This window comes from Thamnophis sirtalis, unplaced genomic scaffold (assembly GCF_051295495.1).
Source record: "Thamnophis sirtalis isolate CommonGarterSnake01/CBP01778 unplaced genomic scaffold, rThaSir2_p1.2 scaffold_1, whole genome shotgun sequence".
Lineage (NCBI taxonomy): Eukaryota > Metazoa > Chordata > Lepidosauria > Squamata > Natricidae > Thamnophis > Thamnophis sirtalis.
The window spans coordinates 49,101,820-49,127,628 of NW_028261381.1; the positions used below are offsets into that span (position 1 = coordinate 49,101,820).

General features: G+C 38.7%; 2 protein-coding genes across 2 annotated transcripts in view; both read right to left on the reverse strand.

Moving 5' to 3' along the window:
• Positions 1-1,182: 1,182 nt before the first annotated feature.
• LOC106546932 (uridine 5'-monophosphate synthase) lies at positions 1,183-7,685 on the reverse strand. The gene is made up of 6 exons (XM_014063926.2): positions 7,485-7,685; positions 5,741-5,894; positions 4,583-5,251; positions 3,506-3,681; positions 2,578-2,692; positions 1,183-1,438 (listed from the first exon to the last, which is right to left on the reverse strand). The coding sequence occupies exons 1-6, from the start codon at positions 7,617-7,619 to the stop codon at positions 1,257-1,259; spliced, it is 1,431 nt and encodes a 476-aa protein (XP_013919401.2). The 5' UTR covers positions 7,620-7,685; the 3' UTR covers positions 1,183-1,256.
• Positions 7,686-11,634: 3,949 nt separating this feature from the next.
• The window catches only part of LOC106546928 (kalirin), a 95,861-nt gene continuing 81,686 nt past the window's right edge, over positions 11,635-25,809 (reverse strand). Inside the window, exons 23-27 of the mRNA XM_087711751.1 lie at positions 23,484-23,648; positions 21,433-21,511; positions 18,933-19,133; positions 17,809-17,947; positions 11,635-17,119 (exon numbers count right to left, since the gene is read on the reverse strand). Coding sequence (XP_087567877.1) covers positions 16,574-17,119; positions 17,809-17,947; positions 18,933-19,133; positions 21,433-21,511; positions 23,484-23,648 — 1,130 coding nt within the window. The 3' untranslated portion in view covers positions 11,635-16,573. The remainder of the gene's footprint in view (positions 17,120-17,808; positions 17,948-18,932; positions 19,134-21,432; positions 21,512-23,483; positions 23,649-25,809) is intronic.

The following is a 25,809-nucleotide window of genomic DNA, read 5'->3' on the forward strand; positions in this document are numbered from 1 at the left end:
AGTCCTCGGCTTACAACTATTCATTTAGTGACCATTTGAAATTATGGCACTGAAGAGACCCGTGGTTTTCGCACAACTGTTGCAGCCTCCCCATGGTCATGTGATCAAAATTCAAACACTTGGCAACTGATTCATATTTATGATGGTTGCCATGTCCTTTGGGTCACAGGCTCCTCCTTTTATGACCTTTTGACAAGCAAAATCAAACAAAATTCAAGTAACCAAGTTATTATTAACAACTACAGTGGTTCACTTAACAATTGTGGCAAGGTCATAAAATGGGACGAAAGTCAACAACTGTTTTGCTCAGCCATGGAAATTTTCAGCTCCATTTTAGTCGTAAGTCAAGGATCACCTATACTCTGGAATGGCATTTTATGCTGCCATCTTGGAAAGTTCACTGTGAATACAAGGAAACAGTGCCTAAATCCTTGAGATTCTTTTGAAACAACAGGAGTTTGTATCTGTAGCTCTTAAAATGTTTTGAGGCCGAAATCCTGACCCTGATTTGATATGTAGCACAGGTCAAAAGAAATCCCTTAAGAGATCACATCAACTAATTCTATAGGATCACAATCTCTCTTTCTAAAAACATCAATACAGCTGTTGGTCTTGAGAGAAAGAGGCTCGGGATTGAATATTGAGTTTGAAAGTTAATGTTATACCGGCTAAAACTTAATTTTTTTTACTAATTACCCAAAAATTGCCTTCTTTTGGTTGGCTATGATCAGGCCAAAAGGATTATTTATCAAAGGCTGGAGATGACAGAACTTTAAACTAAAATTGGCTTCTTAATATGGAGCCCTGCAGTGCTCATTTTGTCAGTACAAGGCTTTCAAGCATATTCCAGATGTGACTGAAATGCCCTCTCTCTCTCTTCTTATTTTAATACAGAAAACAATTAAGAACTGATAACCAGAAGTGCATAAGCTATATAAAGATATATCTTGTTTTCTGACTTCTCTCCATTTTTATATTACTGATGTTTTCAAACCTAATGGTGGTGTTTTAAAGACTTGTGAATTGTTTTCTATTTTACTCTAAACACAAGGACACAATTCCAAAATCATGTCAATATAAAAACCGATTGCTTGATTTCAGTGTCAAGAGGTGCCATAGCTGTTATTTGTGTGGCAGCTTGCAAATCCCTGAGTGGCAAATTTGTTTTAACATACAAAAACATTTGGTGGACAAAACACATTCATTTTAATTGGGCTAGCTTCTTGGAAGGGCTTGTTTAGTAGAAACCAACTTGGCTAATTTTGGGTACAAACACCAATCCTCTGCAAGTAACTTTCCCAGGCTAATTTCCTATACGCCTCTGCTTCAGCTCGGCGGTCTGATGCAGATAAAATGCCCCGTCCTACAATGATGATGTCTGAATTTCGTTTTCTGATCACCTCTTGTGGACTTAGGTACTTCTGCCCGAGGCTATCACCTGCAAAGAACAACATATATTTTTATTGTTTTCAGCTATTTTCATTTTGGTAAAGTTTTAAAAAAATGACAGAAAAATTCAGACAAAAATAATTCTTTATAAAAATGAATAGATCCATCCTGATACTGCTTAAGTACAAGGGAAAACTATAAAACCATAAAAGAATCTGGGGGAAATCATTTCAAAGAATCCCTTTCCTTATTGCATAGGTAATAAAATGCCAATATAGATTTAATATAAGTATAAAATAATGCAAGAGATGGCAAAAAATAATTTCTCAGATGAAGTCCATCACCAGGGGAAAAATAAATTTCAAGACAACAATTAGAAAATGCATGGAAAAAAATCCTTACACAACTCTTTTATCTATCTACATTTATAATAAAATCAGTTCTGGCTTATGCTGAAAAAAAGACAGAATATCAAAAATATTCTGAAGTTACAAGAATTTTTTTTAACCCAGCCTTTATTTTTATAAATAATTCAAGACAGTGAACTAATACTCCTTTCTCCAATAAAACATTTTGAATTTTTTCTTTTCAAATATAGGCTGACAAAAGGAACAGTTTCCATTGCTTAGACTTCCTATTATGTTTTTAAAAATGATTGCCTTTTGAAATTAACAGGCAAAATAAAAATACTTCATAAGTACCCCTTTAAAGCAAGAGAGTAGCAACGGAACATAACCATCAAAAGATCTTCTTGTTGCCCCATGCCATTTAGATCTTGAAAAGCATAGCCAATAGATGGAACTCCAATCTCTGCATGAATACATTTGGTAAGGAGCTGTTTATTACTTTCCATGGCAATGGGGTCATTAACAGACTTTTCTTACCACCAACGTTAAAGAAAAAAACTCACTCCACAAAAGGAGAAATACCCGTAGCAAAAAAGCTTTTAATCAAAAAAGGAATATTTATATCACACAAATGTGCTCCAGTTTTGAAATCCACGTTACAGTGATTGTTCTCCAATTAAATTCTATTGTAAATACTAAACTTTTGTATTTGTTAATCTAGACAATTTTGGAATCTAGACAATTTTTACTCCAGTTAAGTACACATTCTAAAATACTTTGTCCTGTTAAAAAATTATTTATATATCTATTTGAAATGACCCACTGTGATTACAATACTCACCTCCAGCTTGCATCTGGACACCTGGAGTTAAGTGAAGAAATTCAGGCTTTTCAGTAATTCTGCACCCAGAAATAAATCCCAGAACAAAATCTGAGTGATCTTCAGCCATTTTGACCTAAAAAACATGCAGACACAAGGCCTGTCACTCAACCCAGTAAATTTGCTTTGACATATTATAAAATGGAAGAATACTAAACTGTGATGCTATTATGCACATCTCCCTATTTGCAAAAATAATAATAACAATAATACATGTAATCCTTGATTTGACAAGTAGTTGTTAAATGAGATTTGCCCCATTTTACGATCTTTTTTGCCACAGTTGTTAAGTGAATCACTACAGTTGTTAAGTTAGTAACACTGTTGTGAAGTGAATCTGGCTTCCCCTTTGAGTTTGCTTGTCAGAAGCCACAAAAGTGATGACATGACCCCAGGACACTGCAACCATCATAAATATGAAACAGTTGTCAAGCAATCGAATTTTGATCATGCGACTATGGGGATGCTGCAACAGTCACAAGTGTTGTAAAAAATGGTCACGGGTCACTTTTTTCAATGCCACGGAAATTTTGAATGGTCACTAAATAGATAGTTGTTAAGTTGAGGACTACCTGTATTTATCTCGTAAAAGAAAGAATATCTCAATCACAAAACTGCACTAGCTCTTATATAATCATCCTTTCTTCGTGTCAGAATCTTTTCACAATCCCCTTCCATTCTTGCCTACAAACTCCCAAGCTTCCTAGAATTATTCTAGTTTTCACTGTCCTTTTCTGGCAAGAATTTCTCTAATGTACTGAAATGTAGCTACATTTCCATTCTAAGCAGCTTTTTCACACTGTTGGAGAATGGGGGGAAAGATGGATGCATTTAGGTACTTGAGATGCTTTTATCTTTCAATTCTATTCAGCTGAAAGTTCCAACTTACGACGGCTTTCGTATAGTCCCCAGTGGCCAGGGACTCGCTGGAGCTCATCTCACCAATCAAGAGACACCCGCGTTGTAAAGGATGTCCTACTTCTTTCAGCCCCTTAAGAACTCCTGGGCCAGGAACTGCATGGGCATTAACCATATCTGACCAGGATGCTATTTTGAAAACACCACCTGAAAGAAAGAATAGGGAAGTTAACCATTACGAGAATAGGTGTGGCTGAAAAAGCTATGCAAACTGACCAAAACCTTCTTCCTTCTTTCGCCTTTCTTATTTTTATGGAAATGTTGCCAAGGATTGAGATCAAAAATCCATGTTCCAAAACAGTCCAAACTACAATAGTCACCTACAGAGAGGGAGTGGCTCTTTTCTGCTTCATCGTGCTATTCCGCCCTCTACCATAAGTGAATGATGACTGTGTTCAAGCTGGGGATCATCTCAGATACTCAGATAAAACCTAGTTTGAAAAAACCTGTCTGTCTGGCTATCTGGATCAAAATAGCCCTGGAAGACAATCCTATGGCTGGAGGGGAAAGATCCCTCTTCAGCCTAAAACCAATAGATCCCAGCACCTGGGTGTCAGCTAACTGTATCAAGAAGAGAATAGTCAGCCAAGAATGGCAGAAACCCAACCATACAAGAGGGGAAACCTGATTTAAAAATAAAGCATCTAAATCATTGAAGTCTATTAATGGCTGTAGACCAGAAAGCAATGCTATGAAGATCTGGCACAAAAAAAGATTACTGAAATGTGTTTACGCTAGAGTTAGCGCCAGTGCGGAAAGGCTCAGTTGGATAAATAAATTTCAATGTCCAAACACTTTGTCACAAAAGCATTTCCCATGACATAGGTGTGGAATAGTAAAAATAAAGAAATGAAAAGCATACATGCTCAGCACTAAGTTTTGATAATGGTCAGAATAAAATTTATGTTAAGAGAAATTCAGGAGGTTGGAAAATAAAAAGCAAATTAGTGCTCAATCAAATACATAGCAATTGTTTGAAATTCAAAATATCCCAACAAGTGGAAAAGCCCTGGAGAGGTTACAGTGTAGTCGGGGAAGTCAAATTTACCTTTGTACTGATGTTTCACTGTATTTCCAATGTCTGCAAATTTTCGGTCTTCAAAAATCAAGAATTCGTGCCGAGCCGCAAGCACACACAACTCTTTCACTACTTCCTGAGTAAAATCATCCAGAATATCAATGTGAGTTTTCAATATGCAGATGGATGGTCCCAGAGTGTCAGCCAGTTGGAGCAATTCTTTGGAACTGGTCACATCAGCAGAAAGGCACAAGTTAGACTGTTTTTTCTCCATGAGCCTAAGAAGTCGAGCAGCCAGAGGATGAGTGTCAGGTAGCTCAGCCCGAGAAGCGTAACTTATTTCTTTGTATACCCTTTTCACAAGAGCGGTACCATTTTGCTCAGATGGTTTAAAAATATTGTCTTGAATGAATTTTTCCACTCTTACCACCGTTTCAGAGGTAATTTTTTCCTGCTGTTCAAGGATTTTGAGAATTTGAGACAAGCTGCACACGGAGTGCAGCCTAATTCCATGTTTTTCCAACATGGCTTTCCCTCCTTGTTCTCTGTCCAACAGCACAATGGCATCAGTAACCTTGAGTCCCTCTTTCCAAAGAACCTCTGCCGTTTCCAAGACACTTGAACCGCTGGTTACTACGTCCTCAATGATCAGACAAGTCTCTCCTGAATTAATTGTGCCCTCCACAAGGCGTTTGGTTCCTTTAAGAGGAATAGAAAGGATCGAACATTATTATAAAACCCTAAAATATTATTGTCATTAATAAATATATATGGTAACACATCAATCATTTAAAAAATCATTTCAGTTCAACACATTTGCATGCATATTTATTAATTGTGGGCACAAAATTTACCTCAAAACTCTTTTCTACCAAAAGAGAATAAGCTGATAGCAATTCACTGTCAGTCACATCTTGCTTATTTACTATTAATATACTCCTGATTCTCAACCTGAGGTCTGCGGACCTCTTTTTTTTTGGGGGGGGGGGGGGAATGTCATCACAGGAAGTCTGCAAAGGCTTGAAGAAATGTTATGATTTAAATCTTCAGTTAAGTCTTTGGGGTTCAAGCCCATGCCCCATGGTCACAAAAGATATTTAAAGGCGGTCGGTGGTGAAGAAAAAAGTTGAGAACCACTGACCTATACTATCAATATGTAAAATTTAAATTAAATGTTATTCTTTTTACCATAATCTTTGCCTTCTTTTCTCCGTATAAGCATTGGAATCTTGTTGGTTGAGCAGATTATTGTCGCCAAGGGCAAAGCTGTGTATGGAACTCCACAGACAGAATCATACTTGAGTGTGGCATCCTTCGCTGAACAGAAAAGGAGATCTGCTACCTGACAGAATGGTTTTAAAATTTATTTTATTAGCACACAATATATTTACCAATAAGTGAAAGTTTAAGGAGTTTTCCAAATTTTCCTGGGGCAACATAAAAGTTTGATCTCAGCTGCTAGTTGAAAGAATGATCACTTATTCATCAGCTTAAACAACTGGATAATTAAGACCGTGTTATATTAGTTGTTTCTTTAGCATCATTTAAAGCACAATGGAGACCAAAGAAGCAATCACTCCTTTATCAAATATTCAATAAATAATCATCTGAAATATGTCTTTGATTTGTATGGGCAAAAATTATTCACCTCACATATAGCTTTCCCTTGTTCCCAATCCTTAATTTGTGTTTACCATTTACTCTTCAGATTTTAATTTCTGAAGTAAAGCTTCCTGACCTTGGACAATCATTTCCAAAGCACCCAACTTCATAATAGTATCTATCCTTAACTTCGAAGTATTTTCTACAGACTTTCAAGAACAAACCAAACCAATCAGTCAAGGAAAAGTAAGCATTTTGACTTCTAGCAATTCAGTGGGTTCACACACTACTCTAACATATACATCATCAGCATGTCGCAATTGTGTCTGGGAAATAGTGAGATGCCTGCTTTTCTTAAAAAGTCAGCTATGTAGCTGAGAACTAAGTTCAATTTATTCCAAGGACCAGGTGGACCATATTGCTAAAAAATCTATTTTGTACTTTCAGCTTTAGCCAATACATAAATTGTGACCTCTCCTGGACTAAGATAGTCTGGTCAGAGTTATTCATATTTTAGTAACACATCTGTGCTGTTTTAATTTATTACCCTGTGAAGATGGTTTGGAACTTTTACCTAGTATAAATATTGCTGTTTCTTAAAAGGACTAAGCGGCAGGAAAACAAGACACAGCTGTAACTCTTCCCCATGGACTGTCCAGGCGATCTCTTCAAATCCAAACTTTGCTGAAAAACTCCTACAAAGTCTACAAATACTAGTCTTTGTGATCTTTGGAGAAGAATTTCTTCATAATCTTGGCTGTGAGCAATGCTTACAGTCGAAGCAACAAAATTAGAGACTTCTCAGAGCAAAAGGGCCTGCCTAAGCCTGACTGATCTAAAAATCCTACCCACTTCTATACTGTTGCCCAGCAAACAATATGCGGCCATCCTACGTTAACTTTAGCTTAAAGTACATTTAATTACAGCTGCTATTATTTGGGATGCAAATACGGGTAGTCTTCGAGTTACGACAATTGAGCCCAACATTTATGTTGCCAAGTGAAACATTTAAGTGGGCTTGTCACATTTGGTGAGTAAAATCACTGCAGCTGTTGAATTAATAAGGCTCTTGTTAAGTGAATCTGGTTTCTCCATTGATTTTGCTTGCCGGAAGGTCAGAAAAGGTGATCACATAACCCCCAACACTGCAAACGTTGTAAATGTGAATCAGTTGTCAAGCATCCAAACGTAAATCACGTGACCACAGGGAAAATGCTGGAAGTCATTCACAGGCCCCGCCTCCTTTTCTTTTAATCTCTCTTAGACCCGCCCCCTCACAATAACCGCTTTACCGCTCACGCCGGTCGAGCTTCGCGGGCTGGACGGATACCTTATTTAGCAGCGCCGGATACGACACGATGACGCGGAGGTCGACATAGACCGGGGAAACCAGGCCGCTCTTCAGGACGAACTCCCCGAAGCGCAGAGCCTGAACTCCGTACAGCTCAGACGCCAGCGACTCCATAGCGCTTTGCGCTTTCTCCGTTACCGCGCGCAAGAGACAGAGAAGGCGTCGCGTGCGTCCCGGACCTTGTCGCCGAACCAATGACGATCTCAAAGCGGTCGAGTTGGGACTCGGAAGTGGCAAGTGATGTAGCACCGGGGCAGAAAATTGCGTTTGCGCTCTCTGCCGGCGTGGAGGAGCCGATGATGGGCGTGGCTGGAGAGTTTCGCATTGCCGAAGAGGCTTTGGTAAAACAAGAGAGTCTAAGTGTGTTGCTACGTGTTTCAGTTCACAAATCATAGTTTTACCCCGAACACGCCAAGATTTGGAAAATGGGCGTCATGGGGAGATCTCAGTTCAAATTCCCCTTTGACTGTGCTCTCAGTTCTGGATAATGTTTATCTCAAACTCTTGTGAGGATGAAAATCAGACATGATTTTGTACATCCGCTTTGGTGTTCTCTTAAAGAGTCCGAACTGTCCTAACATGATGACTTTTAAATGTCAATTTATTTACAGTAAATGTAGAGACTGCATTCATCGGAAGCAGAAATAATAATTATCATTATATTAAAAATAACACATGGGCAGCCACAACCAATTGAGACTTGGGGCTCATAATTCCCAACTGGTATTGATAAACAGCAAAATAGGAGAGAACCAAATTTAGAAAAGTGGGTTTGTATCATAAGTGCACATGTGAATGGGAAATGCACAAAATCTAGTTCAAGGAAAGTTCGTTCTAAGCCAGTGTTTCTGAACCGTGGCATTTTTAAAGATGTGTGGACTTTGACTCCCAGAATTCCACAGCAAATACTGCCTGGGGAATTCTGGGAATTGAAGTCAATGCATCTTAAAAATACCAAGATTCAGAAACACTGCTCTGAGCCTTGAAGCTCTATGCTTCAAAATCATTGCTGTCAGTGCATCTTTTCTTCTGAGTCAATGTTGAGATAGTATTGCAAATCTGATTGTATTTGTACAAGGTATTTTAAGCATTTCTTTTTGTTGAGAATGAACTGTGACATAGTCTTACACATTGCCACTTAAGATAGCCGCACCTTATAATACTAACTCCCCTCCCCGCCCCAAGTTTAGTTACAATTGATAAAACATGTACCTAAGCCTTAAGTCTAAAGTTTCAGTATACAGCTGGGTAAGATTAATGTACTAAAGATACAATAATCTGATACAAAGTCCAAGTAAATGGGGGAAAAAATCTGTAAACTCAGGGCTGTTTTTTATCTAATCCCTAATTACCTTTGTGAAGTCAGGGTCCTGCTCTCTTGCCAGTCAATGCACTGTGTCACTGGATACAAGTTCATCTGATGTAGAATAGAGTTGACGATGAGTCTTTGCTCTTTATTCAATTCAGACATATATAGGGGTCCTGCCTAGTGTAGTAGATTCCTGCTTCTATAGATCTGGTTCTTAGTGCCTTTTCTTATACTGTGATCAGGGGTGGGCTGCTCCAGGTTCGCCCAGGTTAGGGAGAACCCATAGCTAACATGGCCGGTTCGAAGAACCTCCAAATCCCACCCCTGGCTGGCCCCACCCACCCCTGCCGCCCCTCCCAGAAGTCTCCACTTTTGGATGTGAGGTAAGTGCAGGGCCCATGCGGAGGCTCAGCAAGGGGGAAAAAACGGGCCTCTGGGAAGTTCTGAAGGCCAGAAACAGGCCCATTTCCAGCCTCCAGAAGCCCTCTGGAGCCTGGAGAAGGCAGTTTTTGCCCTCTGAGAGGCTCGAGGAAAGTGTCCGGAGCCTAGGGAAGGAAATGGTCCACCTGCCGTGGTGGAGGAGGCCGACTAGGCCATGCCCACGATGGCCAAACCCACCCAGCAACCAGGCAGAGAACCTGTTGCTGAAATTTTTGAAGCCCACCCCTGACTGTAATCAGTGCCACCTTTTCGTCCAGCGATTGGTAAGATTTCCCAATGTCTCCCACCTCGGCTTTCATCAATGATACCTCCCATGCAGGGCATTATCTTGCTGTGGTGCTTCCTCTGCTTGATCTTCCATCTCTGCTGCTCCCTCATTCTCTCAGCAGCTTATCTTGGCCTTGATATAGGCATTCAGAAAGGCTTCAGACCCCCTTCACTTTTGTCATTTTTTTTGTGCTGCAGCCTTATTCTACAGTTGTTGAAATTCATTTTTTCTCTCATTGATCTACACTTAGTGTGGATTATTCTTTTGTACCTAGACCCAAATGTGCTTTTTTTCAAGAGCCAACTGGACTTTCTGGTTTTTCTTTGAAGACGTTTCGCTTCTCATCCACTGGATTTGGGGGGGGGGGGGGGGATGGAAGGATTTTTTTTTTTTGTTCCTAGAGTTTTTCTTCAAGTGCAGAGTCCGCTGTCTTTAGATCAACTGAATGTTGATCCATATGATCGCAATATAAATTGACTGGCCAGTTTATCACTTGAGCCCTATTTCATGGCACAGAGAAAGTGATTACCCAAGATAACCCAAGATTATCCAGCTGGCTTTCATGCCTAAGGTAGAACTCATAGTCTCTAGTCTGTGAGTTCCACCTTAACACTAGAACAAACTGGTTACAATATTATTATATTTTATATTTATAATATTAAAATTTATATAATAATTATACAAAATATAATTATAACAGCATTAATATTATATTTAATAGTACTTTTGTGAAAATGCTTTGAGGTGGTGTATTCCAGAGGTGGGATTCACTTACTTTCCCTACCGGTTCGCAAATGTGAGCATGCACCAGTGCGTCAGGGTGGGTGGGCAGAGCCTTCCACAGCCGCTGCTAGCAGTTCCCCCAAACCTGAGAGAACGGGCTAAATCCCACTTCTGGTGTATTCCAATTACATTACATAGGATAATTTGTTTATTTATTACATTTATATGGCCACCCATCTTGCGGTGTCTAACAACAATGATAAAGCTGCTTCTTTTAAGGACACCTCCCACTCCCACAGTGAGGCATTAACTTCCTCTTGGACCCAATCGCATGATATTTCCTGGGAGTCCTTCACAAAGAGGAGGAGCACGAGTCCAAACCACAGGTGGCCGAGCTCACAGTCCCTAAGATCCAGTTCAGTTGCCTCTTGAGAAAAACACCTTTGGGACAACTTATTTTAGTATATTGTGAAGGTCAATTAGTACACTTTTTGTTTGCCCAAATATAATAGAGCTATAACTTCCTAACTCATTATATGGCAAAATGTATTTTTACTGTAGTTCATGGAATTGTAGAAATTAAGGAAACTTCAGAAGAGGAAGTATCAGACATTTGTATTTTAAATGTGGCAGTTTGCATCTCTGAAACTTTGTAACATACTCTTTCAAAAGAGCTGCTTTGTTGTACACAATTTTGTGTTTTTTTGCAGTACCTGTAGGTAAGTAATTCTGAGCCAAAGTTGGGGACAGTAATGCAGCTGTCCTCTTTCAGCTGCAAAGAATAAATCATGGTATATTAAACTTAACATGCTGGAATTTAAAACAATTCTATTGAAATACGTATGCCATCAGTATGTTGCTAGTCTAATCTTATACATGTTTACTCGGAAATAATTTCCTTTATACTGAATTGACTTTACTTCTAAGGAAGTGTAGGCAAGAGAGCAACCTGTGTTGCGATGTACTAGTGATTCCAAATGTATTGCTCTATATCACGGGATTCAAACTTGCCGCATCATGTTGCCATCACGTGATGTTTCGTGACGTTTTCCCCATTCGCGGAGCTGGGGTGGGTGTGGCCTGTGCGTGACACATCCTGCCACCATCATTCAAAGCTTTTAATGACCACTACATGATGGATAAATACCACACTCTGCTAGGGTCTATAGGATCCTACATTAACTAAACTATTTTTAATTTAAAAAGCCGTCAGATCTTGAGAATACAAAATATTGCAATATTGAGTGATCATGAGATTTTGGGCATTTTTATTCTTTTTCTGTCAGTGTCATGGACACCTGTTATATTCTCGCAGACCACTAATGGGTCCTAGATCACAAATTGAGGATCATCGATACAGGTCAAAATAAAAACTTCTACTCACCGAATGCATTATATATGGCTTAGTCGATTTTATCAGAACAATTAATTATATATTCTAAAACAATCCAGTGCTAACTCTTTTTATATATATTGCATTTATAAGGAAGGTAGTAGCCTAAAATGTACTTTTTTTATCCATAGAGAACATACGTTGCCAAAGAATAGGAACATTACAACATTACATATGAAGAGGTATAAATAAAATATTTACAAAATGCTTCTTTACAAAACACATATGCATACAAAATGAAATTAACAATAAAATAATACCACTTAAGGCAGACCAGCAAAAGACTGAAATTTGTTTAAGGCTGTGAAATAAGTTCGCACTTTGACCTTTGAAAGGATGGGAATAGGGATTATTTAGTCTGATTATTTCCTTTGTGGAAATCCTGACAGCATCTCAGATATATAGTTATCTCAATCAAAAAAAAACACCATTATTATACTACCTTTCCTACAGTTCTCACTTGGTGGGACCTTACACAGCAGCTTCAAGTCCATTGTAGTAATAGTGTAATCCAATGTATATCTCTTTATGAACAAGTCCCACTGAGTTGAATGAGTCATACACCAGAATGTTTGTAGGACTGTACTCATACTGTTCATCTTTGAATTCATTGGGGCTTACTACTAAGTAAATATGGAAATGTCATGTAATGTTCTTCACATGACAGAATATATGTCTATTGTGGAGTCACATGGACAAAATCAGAATAATTTGCTAGCAAAATACAAAGAGCTGATTAAAACACTAGCACATAAAAATAGAATGTAAAATATGGCTTAAATAGAACAAGAGTTTTGCTATTTTGAAAGTATAAATAACCCAACTAATCCTGACATTATGTTGATAATCATTAATATAATGATTTTAGAACAAGTATTTAGGAGGAAAAGGGGTGCGTCTGATTTAATTTTGCTGAGAAAGCACCATCATCTGATGAATCATAGATGCTCGAAATGAATAGGAAAGAAAAAAAGGTCCATGGAAATGGCACTTTCAGAACATTTTGAGATTCCAATGGTGTACAGCCGTTTTGAGCTACATTCTAAAGGACCCAAATCATTGCTAGCCCCACTTGACCACATGCAATCAATCAGAGGTTCTTTAAGAAAGAACATGTAGCTGTGTCAGGCAGATCCAAGACACTGAATAAGGGCCAGAGTAACACATCCATTCGCAGCCAGTCTCAAACTACTTTGCTAACATTGTCTCACAAAATGAGATTTTCATATTTTGACAGATGGGCTTTAAAAAAAACCCTCACAGCCACTTTTATTTGTGTAGCATCTGATGCAAAAAAAAAAAAGGTATTTGGACTAGATAGGTTTTACATCCACATTACAGAGCCCTTTGAAGTAACAGTTTTTTTAATATCTTAGTCAACTGTCTGATTTGTGTCACAATTTATGCTTATTCTATGAAACACCAGTCACAATATCACCAGGGTTTATCCCAACGTTTGCTTGCAGTGATTTCAGCAAAAAATCATAGCAAATTACTCTGTATAAAAGCCGTACTTTTTTTTTAAAGAATCACACATTAAAGACTCAAATTGGGAGCATTTGTGAACATCTGATCGATGTAAATGTAGAGTAGCAGAATTGGATACGCAGGTTGGCAATTGTGAATCTAATGGCTACCACAGCTTGAAGAAAGGAGATTTAAACAAATTGCATCCATAAATAAAATGGTGGGGCTTTTGTTAAATTGTTTCAGGTCTAGTAAAAATTCCCCATAATGTGCCACATTTTTAAATATATCTTTACTTGGAAATATGTGGCATTGTTTTCAGCTAGACTTACTCATTAGTAAATATATTAGCAGTGCAGCATAGATCTTAAGAAAAGGAATAGGTGTGATTTTAGGATCCAACTTCAGTTGAATCGTGGCTTTCGTTTTTACCTGAGCCCCACGTGCCACACTTTTAGATGATTGTCAGTGCCTTTTAGAAATAGTTGCTAAAGGCAACAAGGAATTGATGTTATCTTACATTCCATATTATGGCAGCATTGCAACATATGATGGTTGCTTTGATATTAAGTACAACAAGGTGTGTGTGTGTGTGTGTGTGTGTGTAATGAATTATGAAAAAAATGAACATCTTGTATTTAAAGAAAAAGGGCTTTGCCTTTTTTTTCCTAGCAAAGGCACTCTCTCTATATATATACTTAATAGCCCCACCTCCTAACATCATTTTCTGTACTGTTTGTTCTGCTTTCCTGTATTGATTATTACTTATCTAGTGAGGCAAAGTGGAAAAAACATTTACAGCACTTGTTTGGAGAAGTTTGGTAGGAAAAGGGGAAAATATTAGGGAAATAGCCCTGTTAATTTGATTTAGAATTATTATTAAGCATGACATGAGTCTTACAAAACCATTATTTCTGTTAATTGTAAAGAGCATGCACCAAGTAAAACAAGATGCAAGAGAGGGAATCTCCAAGAAAAACTGCAAATGCCTTTGGGACGGAGGCTATCATAGCCCCAATATTCTGCCAGTTCAGACAAGATGGCCTGTGTGCCTGGGAATTTAATCCTTCTAATTTCCCTTTCTTCATTTGGAGAATGTGTTCTTGGTTCTTAAGGCATATTATTTCCCAATGTCTGAAAAAAATGAAGTAGGCTCTCTAAAAAATAAAATAGATAAAATGGGATCGGACTAGGATCTTGGTCCAAAATGTTAATAGACTGAGATTCTTCTGTCTGAAATAGATGATAGGGTCTTTGTTTGAATTTATAAATTCCTTAAATAAAGAGGAGACTTTGAACCCACTAAAGAGTGGGTTCCCGCTGGTACAATTTAAAAAAAAAATTAATCCAACCCATGAAATCTAACATGCTAAAGTTTTAGAGTTCTTCCTGTTTTGGTATTCTTGACCCCAGGCCCAATCCTTTTAAGCCAAAAAAATATATATTGATGCTTAATCACTCCTGGAAAAGAACAAGGAGAAAAGTAGCAGTGCTCATTGCAGAACAGAAATCTCATTCTGTATTATCTTTGCCCCACATTTTCTTTAGGAATTGAGTCTGTCTTCCACAATTCTCTTTCACAGTATTCATGATAAAATTGCAAGAACAGTTGCCAGTTCTTTTTTCCTCCCCCACCCCCAACTTTCAATTGTACAAGAGTACTCTATCTTGTGGGCTCTGGCACCACTGACAGAATACAAATAGTTACCAAATGTCAGCTTGTCATGGAGTTATGCATTTATTTGGAAAACCAATTATCTGTATCGTCTTGCCAAGGATGAAAGCTTAAATTATTCCTTGCTTTTTCCCAGAATGATGAGATTTATTTTATCTTTTAGCTAAACAATACATTTGGCCTTGAAAGTATTGTACCAGGAGCTTTTTATATCACAAGTAGTGAAAGGACACCCTCAAATCATTGACACTTTGTGATCCAACAAGAGGAGCCCATTATCTCTGCATGTAAGAAGTAGCAACCATCATATCTGCTGATAATCACTAAATAAATCAGCCTACCCTAAGGCATGCAGGACATTAATTGTTGGGGAAGTGGGAAAAGGAGTGGGGAAAACCAGATGGATGTTTTGATTGATTTGACTTCTAAAGAATGTCATACAGCAAGGCCATGAATAATTCATTAACTGTATTAAAATACTCTTGGGGTGTTCAGTGTTGGAATGGTTTTACAAAGATAATGAAAGAACACTTCAGCCTGGAACTATTATTTCAAAAACACTTAATTTGACATGGTTGTTAAAGGGCTGTCACACTGTGGGCTCCTTGGCTAATCAGAAAGTAATATTGATTGCAATGATTTTTAATATTATCATTGAGTTGCTTCATACTATGCTTTGGGATTAAACAAAAAAAAACATATTTGAGAAATGGAGCAAAGAAGGTAAATGCATACGGTCATAGTAAACTATTAGCCTTATGTACTAAGACCAATTTCAGAGCCATAAGCATAATGATGGACCGACTATGTTTACCACACTTTGGCCAACTTTGGCTTGAATTCACAACTGAGCAACTTTTATAAGTGGAAGGGAAATAAAATCCTTTTTAGGTTACAGAGAATATGAGGATTCAACAAACATTCTTCAAATAGAAAAAGTCTTTGACATCTAGTTTACAGATACAGCACTTATTTTAAGATAGCTTTTTCTCAACAAAAGTTTTCTGTACAAGAGCTATAAAACTTTAATTTTTTAAAAAATCACCTTTTTGTGCTTCATCTAAATGTTTTTGATGTCTCAATTACTTTACCATCTTGTTAGTAGCACACTGCTACCTTCTAGTAAGTTAATGTTGAACAAAACAAAGTGTGGCATCCCAAGAGGACTTATTGGCAATGATCTGCTGATATCTTGATCAATGCCACTTATCTATCACTTCAGTATTACTGTGAATCTCAAGTATAGCACACTTACCACAAGCTTAATTCTAGTTCAAGATTAATGAAATCTGCCTTACAGGAAAGCTCTGATCCTTAACACAAGGATAGCAATTTTCACAGAAGCCAATATTTATCCACTCCAGTTTAAGAATTGTTGACTATAAATAGTCACTTAGTTTTGTTTTTCCAATTTTTGATTGAATTTCAGATACATCACTCAACTATTCATATAATTAGCAAAACTGCCTAGATCTTTCAGATGGTTGAAGATCTTCAAATCTTTCAGAAATAAGATAACTGTGTTTTGATTCCCGTTTTTGACTGATGCCATCTTATTGAACATGACCATGTAATTACAACAAATCCCCCTCAAGACGTTGCAGCTGAGGCAACCTGAGAAAGCGTCTAATTCTAACTACTTAGATAATGTAACTGCTGAAACAGTACACACTTTCCTCAACAATCACATCAAATGTAATACTCTGTACACAGAGGAAAAGTTGCAGTGAATCTGCTTTCTCCATTTTCACCCGCTGTAGCGCTCCGTCATTGTTACCACAGTTGTATTGCGTTACGTTCCTGGGTTCATTCTGCTCATAATGAAGCTCTTCACGTTGGGAACGGGGCGCACATCAAACTGGTGTTTGCGGCGTTCAATGAAAGTCGCCAGGCGTGAGGTATCCAGAGGTATTTTGGAATAGCTGCCATTGTGAAACTGCAGCCACGGGTGTTGCAAGCAAGTGGCAGCAGTAGGTCTCCTCCTGAAATCTTCCTGAAGGATCACGTGGATGAAATCTTTGGCAGCATGGCTTACATCGCAAAAGTACTCGTGGGGAAAGCTGAAATCTACTCGGCACACATTGATGCATGTCTCCTCCCTGCTTTCATCCAGAAAGGGGGAAACGCCACTCAACATGACGTAGGTGAGCACTCCCAGACTCCAGATATCTGTGCCCAGGGACACTGGAGCCCCTTGGAGAACTTCTGGAGCAGCAAATTCCGGGTTTCCAAGCAGATGATGGACATGGTAATGGCCTGTGATTTGAACAGCATCTTCAAGGTCAATTAACTTAACACGTGGCACTGGGATCCGTAAATCAATCAGCAAATTTTCTGGCTGTGGAAATTGAAAATTAAATCACATTTTAAAAGGTGTATTGTATATTTCTGTTGTGATAAAAACAGGTTTCAGTCAATACTGGTATAGCCAATATGCTAAGAGAAACATGCCTATATCTGGGGTTACTCCTCAAACAAATATCTTTTTTATAGAAAATAAATCCACAAGTATTGTCTGGTAGGTTTGTGGCCCATTACATTCAAGAGGGCATCTAGCATGAATCCTCACATTACTGAAATATGATTTATCAGACCATATTGCTAACCCAATTGTCACAGGTAATTAAAAATCACAAGGCACCAACAGAATATAAAAATTTTAATATGTTTAAACAGTTATGAACTAAGGTGAATGTGATGGGTGCTGAGACAGTTAAAAACTTTGTCTTTATTAGGATAGATTTATTTAAAGCAAACATAATATAGAAAGACAATTTGGGACTGGCAGATGGAAAATACTTAACAGGTTGTGTGATGGTTAGTATCTTCATCTACAAAGATTTCAGTTAAATACATCCTGCAGAATGGCTCAAATGTATGTGGACACTAACTTAATTTCAAATAGTTAAAGCTGGGAAGCAACTTTGCATACCGGTAGTTGGGTTTGCTGTGAAGATGAACAAGCAAAAATGGGTACTTAAGACTGTAGAGGCACAAGTTAATATTTTCTTCTTTTCTCCTTCTTACCTTTATATCCAGATGAGCAACTCGACAATTGTGAAGATATTGTAAAGCTTCCATCGTATCTCTTATATAAAAAGCTATTTTTTCCTCCATCAGTTCATCATGATTCATAAGATAATCCAAGAGGCGGCCATCGTCCATCCTAAAATCCAAAAATGTTCCATTACAAAAATAAATCTCATGAAATCTAAGCGGACTGTGAATTCCAGTCCCATTTTAGGCATGAAAGACAGCTGGGTAAAGTCAGTGGGTTGGGCCAGTCATTCTCTTTCAGCCCAACTCACCTCACAGGGCTATTGTTTTGGGGAAAATAGGAAGAGGAAGGAATATTAAGTATGTTCACCACTTTGAATTATTTATAAGAATAATAAAGGTGGGAAATCAATCAATCATAAATACTGGGATATCTCCCTAAATAGAGTGGTATTTTTAAAAAGAAAAAAGGTGGACAATTATTTTTAAAAAATACTACAGGCTAAAGGCTTGTGATACTACATTTTCATAAATCCAACTTAATATAAGGAACTCTACATTTAGATGCATAGAAACTTTAAAAATGCATCTTTGGAACCAGACATATACAAAATGTTCATTTCCCTCCTGTAAGGAAATGAAATGGCTTTTGTGAAAATAGTCAGATGTACAATATGATAGAACAGATAAACACCATATTTTTCAGAGTAAGATGCCCCTTTTTCCCCTCAAAAAAGAGGCTGAAAATCTGGGTGCGTCTTATACACTGAATTTTTTTGCCTTTTGAAACTCCACCCGCTTCACCAAAATGGCCATGCATAGCCTTTAGGAGGCTTCCAGAGTGCTCCTGGGGGCTGGGGAGGGCAGAAATGAGCGAAAAATGGGCCGTTTTTTGCTCATTTTTGCTCCTCCAGCTCCCAGGAGCACTCTGGAAGCCTCCTAAAGGCTATGCATGCCCTTTTTTGACAAAAATTGGCCTTTTTTTGCAAAAAACCGGCCGTTTTTGGGAGGTCTGCAGAGTGCAAAAACTTTTTTTTTATTTGCCTCTTCAAAATTTTGGTGTGTCTTATACTCCGGTGTGTCTAAGACTCTGAAAAATACGGTAAGTGACTTGTTTCAAGAAATAAGAAGTTTAGCTTCCATGTAGGACTTACAGTTCTAAAACTAAGATATAGGAAGATGGCGACTCATAAGTGTCATGAATGGTGATATACTGAGGATGTTGTAGGTGCTGCAACATGGCTGCTTCATGCGCTGCCTGCTCTTTCTTTTTCATTTTTTTATTGACAAACTTCACTGCAACATCCTTCCTTGTGGCTTTGTGAATACATTTCTTTACGACAGCAAATCGCCCCCTGGAAAATTAAGACCATTAAGATACCTTGTGAATAAAGGATGAATCCATTTTGGTTCAATATCAATAAATTTTAAGAGCTTTCTAAAATCATTGAGTTATTAACTTTACATGTAATTTATTGTTTTTTGCCCTGGCAATATATTCTTTTGGGAAAAGTAAAACTAATACAACTATATTCAATTTTCCCCCCAATGAATCTATTATAAGAGATTCTAACTATGAATTAGAAGCTGAATTCTGAGTAGCTTTGTGTGGGAAGAACTCCCTCTTCCCAAAATTAAATTGTAAAAATTTAAAGTTAACACTTTTGTCCATCTCCATACACATATCCTCACAAATGTATACCATGGATAAGGTTCTATAAGAATACTCAAGCCCTCTATCATAAACCTCAAGATAACTTAGTATCCTCCATAGCCAGGAGACAGGTGGACATACATAGTTTCTACTGAACTATATGCCAGTCCCAAATCATGGACTCTTTACACACGGCAGGAGAGAAAGTTGAACACCTTTCATATGCGCTGTCTCCAACATATCCTTGGCATCCCTGGTATGACAAACTTCCAAATAGCACAGTATTGGAACATGTTGGAATGTCTAGCATGTATACACTATTGAAACAGCGATGTCTACGCTGGCTTGGGCAACTTGTGAGAATGGCTGATGGTCGGATTCTGAAAGATTTCCTGTATGGAGAATTAGTGCAGGGAAAGTGCCCCAGAGGGAGCTGCAATATAAGGATATCTGCAAGAGGGATCTAAAGGCCTTGGGAACGGACATTAACAGCTGGGAAACCTTGACCTCTGATCGTTCAGCTTGGAGGCTAAAGATGCAGCATGACCTTCTTCAATTTGAAGAGACACTTGTTTGGCAGGCTGAGGCAAAGAGGCAGTCCCGGAACCAGCGAAATCTAGGGGCTGGGCAGGGGACAAAATATATCTGCCCTCAGTATGGAAGGGATTGCCACTTTCGAATTGGCCTTTTTAGCCACACCAGATGCTGCTTTATTACCTCTTTCCAGAGCACGATACCATAGTCTTTTGAGACTGAAGGATGCCAATATATATGCCAGTCACAAATCATGAACACAATTTGCTCATCAGAAAGGGCAAATCTTTCTCTCCATATTTTTACATAGATAAATCCTGTGCCCAGATTTAGTCAGCACTGTTTTCTTTCTAGTGGTTGTCCATAGAGATTCTTAATCATCCAAGCCATGAATGTCCAACGTTTCTTTTTCTAAAAGGCAACAGGACTTTTTAGGAGGGTTTTCTTTAAGAACGTTTTGCTTCTCATTCAAGAAGCTTCTTCAATTATTCGTTTAGAACTGAAGAATAGCAATAACACTTAGACTTATATATGATTCCATAGAGCTTTACAGCACTCTTGGCGGTTTACAAACGTCAGCATATTGCCCCCAACAATCCTGGTCCTCGTTTTACCAAACTTGGAAAGATAAAAGGCTGAGTCCGCCTTGAGCCTGTCAGGATTAAACTCCAGGTTGTGGGCAGAGTTTGCCCACAATACTGCATTCTAACCACTATACCACTAGGGCTTGGAAGCTTCTTGGATGAGGAGGGAAACATTTTCAAAGAAAAATCCCCCAAAGTCCAGTTGCCTTTTGGAAAAGCACTTTTGTAACTTTCTAGTGGTTCTATATCTCCAGGTGATTATTTCTTCATTTGACTTTAGCATTAAAAGGTTTCTAAGGTGAGCTTAGAAAAAGCAGTAACACAGAGCCTGCATTTATATATCATGCTAGATCATCATGTTTTCCTTCACTAAACCTACCACTGTGGTTTGTAAACATTTGATTAATAGCTTAGAGCAATGTACTAAACTATCCACTTGTGAGTTAGTCATGGTTTAAAAAAAGACTGGTTTCTGTTGCAAATGATAGCATGTACAGTAGTGATGGGGCTTAGTAAGAGAAGGAAGAAAAGAAAAGTGAATTCTGGTGAATGGAGCTCATCATATTGGGAACTAGATCCAAGCCCACAAAGATTTTAAGCAATTTAATAAATGAATTGGGATACATAGAGAGAAGATACTATGTGTGTGTGTCTGTGTGCACAATGTTGTGCAATGCAGTGCTTCTAACTCAGCTGGGAAGATATGTTTTTGCAACCCATGAAAGTGTGAATGCGGTGACTCTCCGTGATTGATTACAGCAGTCTTGACTTTTTCAGAGATTGTGTGGTTGCTATGGAGAGACTCCCATTGCAATGATAATATGATTAAAAAGGTGCAATTATACTTTCTCTACATTTTCTTTTGTGAAATTACTTCCTTACCGTCCAATTTCATTCAGTTCTGTATAGGCAAAATCAAAATTCTCTTTCCAAGTAATGGTAGCACCATCCGCTGCAGAGTCTTGGTGGAACCAGATGGGTTGGGAAATAGAATTATAAAACAGATACAGTCAATGTTAGGTAATTATTTTAGCAGCAGCAACAACAGCTATAACAAACTACAATAGCAATGGCACTTAGACTTATATACCATTTCACAGTGCTTTTACAGCCCTCTCTAAGTGGTTTACAGAGTCAGCCTATTGCCTCCAGCAATCCGGGTCCTCATTTTACCCTCCTCAGAAGGATGGAAGGCTGAGTTAACATTGAGCCTGGTGAGATTTGAACTGTCAAATTGCAGGCAGCCGGCAGGCAGCAGAAGTAGCCTGCAGTACTACACTCTTAATAACAGCGCCACAGTCGTTCATAATGATGGCAGTGAGTGTTGATTTCATCATGCAAATACATTAAAGAGTGAATGCAGTGTTTGCCTGTTGCTCTTGTGTCTTAGCAAGGTTCAGGAAGATCACAAGGCTTCTAAAATTTCATCAGTTCTCTCTAGGACACTACCTTTCTATGATCAAATCTGTTCCTCTAACCTAGACAGTCAGAGATTACCTTCTCAGAGTCCTGGAGGTGCAGTGCAAGGAAGGCCAAAGGAAAGGTACCCTCTGTAGGGGTGAGAAGGGCTAGTTTAGTTTTGATTATAATTACATGCTGTTTGTTATTACTATATTGATATTACTGTAACTTAATATGAGTTGTAAACCACCTAAAATTTGGATTGAGGTGGTATATCCATAGATGAATAAAGCAAAGAACACCTTGTCTCAACTTTAGACCAGGGTTTTGTTAGAAAGTTTCCTTTCCATAACTGCAAATTGTTGCATTAAGAACTACATGCCTAAGATGGGATGGAATGCTTTATAGTGATTAAAATTAATATTAGTATGGACCAAGACTATCTGACCAATGACTGTGTTTCTGTAAGATCAGTAACTCACTGTTCATCAGGCTCAAGGTTGACTCAGCCTTCCATCCTTCTGAGGTCAGTAAAATGAGGCAGCCAGATTGTTGGGAGCAATATGCTGACTCTATAAACCACTTAGAGAGGGCTGTAAAGCACTGTGAAACGGTATATAAGTCTAAGGGCTATTGCTATTAAATAAAATTGAATTCAGATACCATGTTATACTATTGTTCCGATTCAAACCGTAGATCTTGTTTTGACTGGCAACAGTTCTTGATTGAGCCGGCAGTGGCCCAAGATACTTGGCTCCCTATCCTGATGCCATCATTTACCAAAGTCAGGTTATTTTGAGGTTTTTTTTTTTTTTTAATCCTTTCCAGAAATACCTGCAAGGAACAGTTCTTCGCTCTGCTAAACATCTATTGCCTAAGGTGGCTGGTTCACTCTGCTTAATGGTGAAACCAGCCCTCCTGAGACCTTTTCAAATGAAAATTCTGGGTTTCAGATCTAAAAGAGTACAGATTGGCTGTGATCTAATTGAAGTATCGCTTCAGGTTGGGTCATTGAAGTAATCTGATTCAAAGCAATGCCTCCATTCAAAAAAAGCAAATTGCTCCACTGTGACATTTCAATCCATGGGGGCGTGAGGGTGGAGTTTGATTCAAGACAACCCATCGCTTTAGTCTGGAGAAAAGTCTGCAGATGAATGGGCCCGGGCCAATTTGACCAAGGATGTTGTTTCTCTTTGGAGGGAGCTGTCAATCAAAGTTTTGCCAAATCAAAGCATTCTTTTGAAACTCTTCAGTTATTCACAGGATGGCTGCAAGCAAAGTAAGTATTATAAACCCTGTGCTGCCCTCCTCTCAAAAGACCAGCTGCACCAACATAAAATGATCTGAACGTAGGAAGACTTGTTAGCATACATCACTTTCCAATTTTTCATAGCGGGCAACAAAATATGAACCATGTGATGCTTGAACTCCCAGGAAATGTTTATTTTCAATAAAGCCTAGAACTCTAAAGTGTGACATTAGGGAAGTTTTCCATTCTGAAAGTCAGCTCTCCTTTGTGAATATAGGCTCACCATATTCCGGGAGTTTCACAAATTCAGAGGCTTCGCTGGGTAAGCTAATTCCCCAGGGATTGCTGGCGCTGACCCGGAACTGGTACTGACAGCCAGGCATAAGGTCTTCAATAACGAGGTAGGTGTCCAAAGTTGAGGCAACAGACTGCTGCCAGACCTGGGAGCCTGTGTGGTATGAAGAAAGACAAAAGGCAAAAGAGAGAAAATAACCAACATTGAAATGCAATTGCACATTCCCTTCTTAGTGACATAGGCGACCAGCCGTCAATCACAGAAGGTTAGAAAGAAAGCACTCCAGTTAAAAAATGTTCCTACAAATTGATCTAAGGAAGAGTAGAGGGATTTTCACCTCGGTATTCAGCCTGGTTTCAATAGAACCGAAACATTCATCAATTTAGGGTTTTTAAAAGGATGTTCTATAGAACCATGATGGCAAACATATGCCGGCATGCGAGCAGTCGCCAAGCTGAGCTCCACCAAGCATGTGCATGTGCCTCCCACCGGCCAGCTGATTTTCAAGCCATCAAGAATATAACTATATGTACATCCAACAGGAACAGGAAGTTCTTCATAGGAGCAGATAGAGGTAAATCCTAGAGAGGCAGGATATGCATCACTGAACAATGGAGATAAATGCTAGAGAGGAATAAAGCGGCATACAAGGCTGATATAACACCTGAAAGAGTGTAGGCATGCAGAGGGGGCAGGGTGAACACGAGGCCTGCTAGGCCCAAAATGGGGCATGGGAGGGTCACATGTGCAGGGGGGCAGGGAGTACACACTGTATTATGGGTGTGTGCACGTGTGTGTACTTTCAACACACGAGGACAAAAAGGTTCACCATCACTGCTATAGAAGTTTTTCTTCTGTGAGAAGTTAACTGAGATGTGTGAAAAGGTTAAGGCAACAAATAATAGCCACTACCTCAACAAACTCTCAAATGGGTAGCAGAGAACTCTTTTTGGCCCCTTGATCAGGGGTTTGGGGATTTGGTTTTATGAAAAAGTTTGAAACCCCTGATTAAACAGAAGAAGTGGTGCTTCCAGTCTTTTATTAGTGGTGTGTCTTAAGAGTAGATTGTAGGCCCAGCCATGGAGCCATACAACCTTGGGAGTTCCCATTTGTTGTCATGACAGTCTATTTATTTTCCCACTCCCTCATTCTCTTTAAGAAACAGGATGCCAAATGCATCTGAAGCTCTGCTCTGCAGGATACCTAAGCCCCTTTAAAACTTAGGTAAATATCAAATGTTTCAGTGACTTTGCTTGGTTAGGAAAGAGGGTGGAAGAGCCCTGCGTAGAAAGTGAGGGGGAACAAGAGAAAAAGAAGCTGTCCAGGTATATGTGGAGCATCTGGCATTTGTGTCACACTGATAATACTACAGAAATAATGGTAATTTGGGAACCACATTCAACATTTTAGTGAATGAAGCATAGGAAAAGATAACAGAACAGAACAGCACATGACAGAACAGGAGTAGAGTAGAGTAGAATAGAATAGAATAGAATAGAACTTTCTTCTAACAGAAACATGAATATGTTAGACTTGGAGTGATATGGATGAAAGAGCATGGAAGGCAAGGACTGAGAAGATAGGTTGTGATAATTCTGCGATGAAGGGAGACATGGAGTCAATTGAGATCCATGTCCTTAGTGATACTAAGGGGACTATTGTAATTTCATCTCCAGTTTTGCCGAGACCCTTCTGACAAGAGTGATAGGAATGATATTAGACAATGCAGCTTGAACAATGCTTGCCATTTATTGAAACTCATCAGATATTTTCTAGTTACAAAGGACTTTTCAGGACTTTTGATGTATGGTGCACACATGCCACTAATTGGAAATATAACAAAATGGAAAGTAGATGAAAGAAACACAAGAATGCAGGGCAACTGTTCCTTAAATAAAGAGGCCACAGTAAGGTAGCAATTCTCCAGTTACTAAATTGTAAGATGTAAAGGTGCAAGATGTTTTGGGTAGAAGATCTCCCCACACAACCTCATCCTCATTTCTTTCTAGTTATAGTCAATGGGCTGAAATCAAGCAATCAGCCTTAGATATTGTCAGATTAGACACTAATGACAAAGCTCATCAGATGTTTTTGCACACCTGCAAGAGGGGAATAACAATTGGAAATGAGGATACTAGATTTAATCTAGGTCAGGGGTGTCAAACTCGTAGGCCATGGACCAGATACATCACATGCTGGCCACGCCCACCCCTGGTTTACCGAAGGGGAAAAAAGTTGTGATACGTCACGTGACAATAGGTCGTCACAACTTTGACACCCCTGATCTAGGTGCTTAGTGTTTCATCAGGAACAG

What these genes read in the sequence shown, in the direction of transcription:
- LOC106546932 (XM_014063926.2), bottom strand. Translation starts at nt 7,619, where the DNA reads ATGGAGTCGCTGGCGTCTGAGCTGTACGGAGTTCAGGCTCTGCGCTTC. An exon ending in AAAAGAAGGCAAAGATTATG is followed by an intron (nt 5,252 to 5,740) that starts GTAAAAAGAATA and finishes TTCCTCTTAAAG; the next exon opens with GAACCAAACGCCTTGTGGAG. An exon ending in TGTCCAGATGCAAGCTGGAG is followed by an intron (nt 1,439 to 2,577) that starts GTGAGTATTGTA and finishes TGTTCTTTGCAG; the next exon opens with GTGATAGCCTCGGGCAGAAG.